Source organism: Orycteropus afer, unplaced genomic scaffold (genome assembly GCF_000298275.1).
Source record: "Orycteropus afer afer isolate SDZICR_OR568_19922 unplaced genomic scaffold, OryAfe1.0 scaffold00142, whole genome shotgun sequence".
NCBI classification, from domain to species: Eukaryota; Metazoa; Chordata; class Mammalia; order Tubulidentata; family Orycteropodidae; genus Orycteropus; species Orycteropus afer.
In genome coordinates this window covers 3,120,545-3,122,009 of record NW_006921729.1, presented here as the reverse complement: position 1 = coordinate 3,122,009, position 1,465 = coordinate 3,120,545, and the positions used below count along the sequence as shown (strand labels likewise).

The window sequence follows — 1,465 nt, the reverse complement described above, 5'->3', positions numbered from 1 at the left end:
AATAATAATCAAAAACTTCATTAGTTCCACCCTAATATGAATATACAGGAGTGTATCTCTCCACAAAAAAAATCAGAGATGTGCATACCAGGAGTTCATCCATGCTGGTCTGACATTTCTCAAGGTTTATCCGTTTGATTGCCACTTTCTCCTTCTTAGGGGCACAATACGCTGCTTGGACCACAGCAGTTGCTCCACTCCCTAAAAATAAACAAAAAAATAAATAAATGGACAAATAGGTAAAATAAATATGACATTTCTACTTTCCATACAACGTAAACATAAGAGGAATCCTAATTTTGTTCCTATACTGATCAACAGATGCAGAGGAACACCCTACAGAGCAGGATGTCAGCAAGAGCAAAAGCCTTGACCATTTCATAGATTTGCCAATAAATACCAGTGGATGGAGGGGGAAAAAAAAATAAAATTGTTAGGGTTCTGGTCCTAGGACAAGACAGCACAGGCTTACAATTCCCTGCTCCTCTCCTCTAAGTACAGGAGTACTGGTGGTACAGTGTTTAAGGGCTCAGCTTGTAATGGAGAGGGAGTGGTGTGATTCCCCATTCCTCTGCAGGGAAAAGATGTGACAGTCTGCTCCTATAAAGATACATGCTCTTAGACACCCAATGGGACAATTCTACTCTGTCCTACAGAGTATCTATGAGTCAGGATTGACTGAACAACAGTGGTTTGGATTTTTGGGGGCCTTCTAAGGAGCTCTGGTGGCATAGTACCTAAGGCATTTGACTGCTAACCAGAAGGTTGGTGGTTCACACCCGCCAGCCACTCCTCGGAAGGAAGGATAGGCAATCTACTTCTGTAGTGATACCGCCTCAGAAAGCCAAGTAGGGGTCACTATGAGTCGGAACTAACTCCACAGTAGTGTGTTTGGGTTTTTGTTCGTTTAAGTACAAGTAAGAAGGAGCTCTGGTGGTACAGTGGTTAAAGCATTTGGCTGCTAACCAAAAGGTCAGCAGCTCCAATCCACTAGCACTCCACAGGAGAAAGATGAGGCAGTCTGTTTCCTTAAAAATTTACAGCCTTGGAAACCCTATGGGGCAATTCTGCTGTGGTCTTACAGGGTCGCTATGGGTTGGAATCAACTCTCTGGCATTGGGTTTGCTTTTTGACTTGGTACTTACAACCAACCAATTCACTGCCACCGAGTGAATTCCGACTCACAGCAACCCTACAGGACAGAGTAGAACTGCTCTACAGGGTTTCCAAGGCTGTCTATCTTCACGGAAGCAGACCACCTCATCTTTCTCCCATACAGTGGCTAGTCAGTTCGAACCACTGACCTTCTCGTTAGCAGCCAAAAGCTTTAACCACTATACCACCAGAGCTCCATGGTTCTAAGTATAATACCCTAGAAATAATTCTACAGACAATCATAAAAGGACTGGACAATATAAAGAAAATGGTAAACTAACGAGAGACATCAGGACTTTGTTGTGTTGTT

At 43.3% G+C, this 1,465-nt stretch overlaps 1 protein-coding gene across 1 annotated transcript in view; it reads right to left on the bottom strand.

Annotated features, from left to right (window-relative positions):
- OXSR1 (oxidative stress responsive kinase 1) overlaps positions 1-1,465 on the bottom strand; it is a 215,762-nt gene that overhangs the window by 162,562 nt on the left and 51,735 nt on the right. The window contains exon 2 of the mRNA XM_007945706.1: positions 89-201. Coding sequence (XP_007943897.1) covers positions 89-201 — 113 coding nt within the window. The remainder of the gene's footprint in view (positions 1-88; positions 202-1,465) is intronic.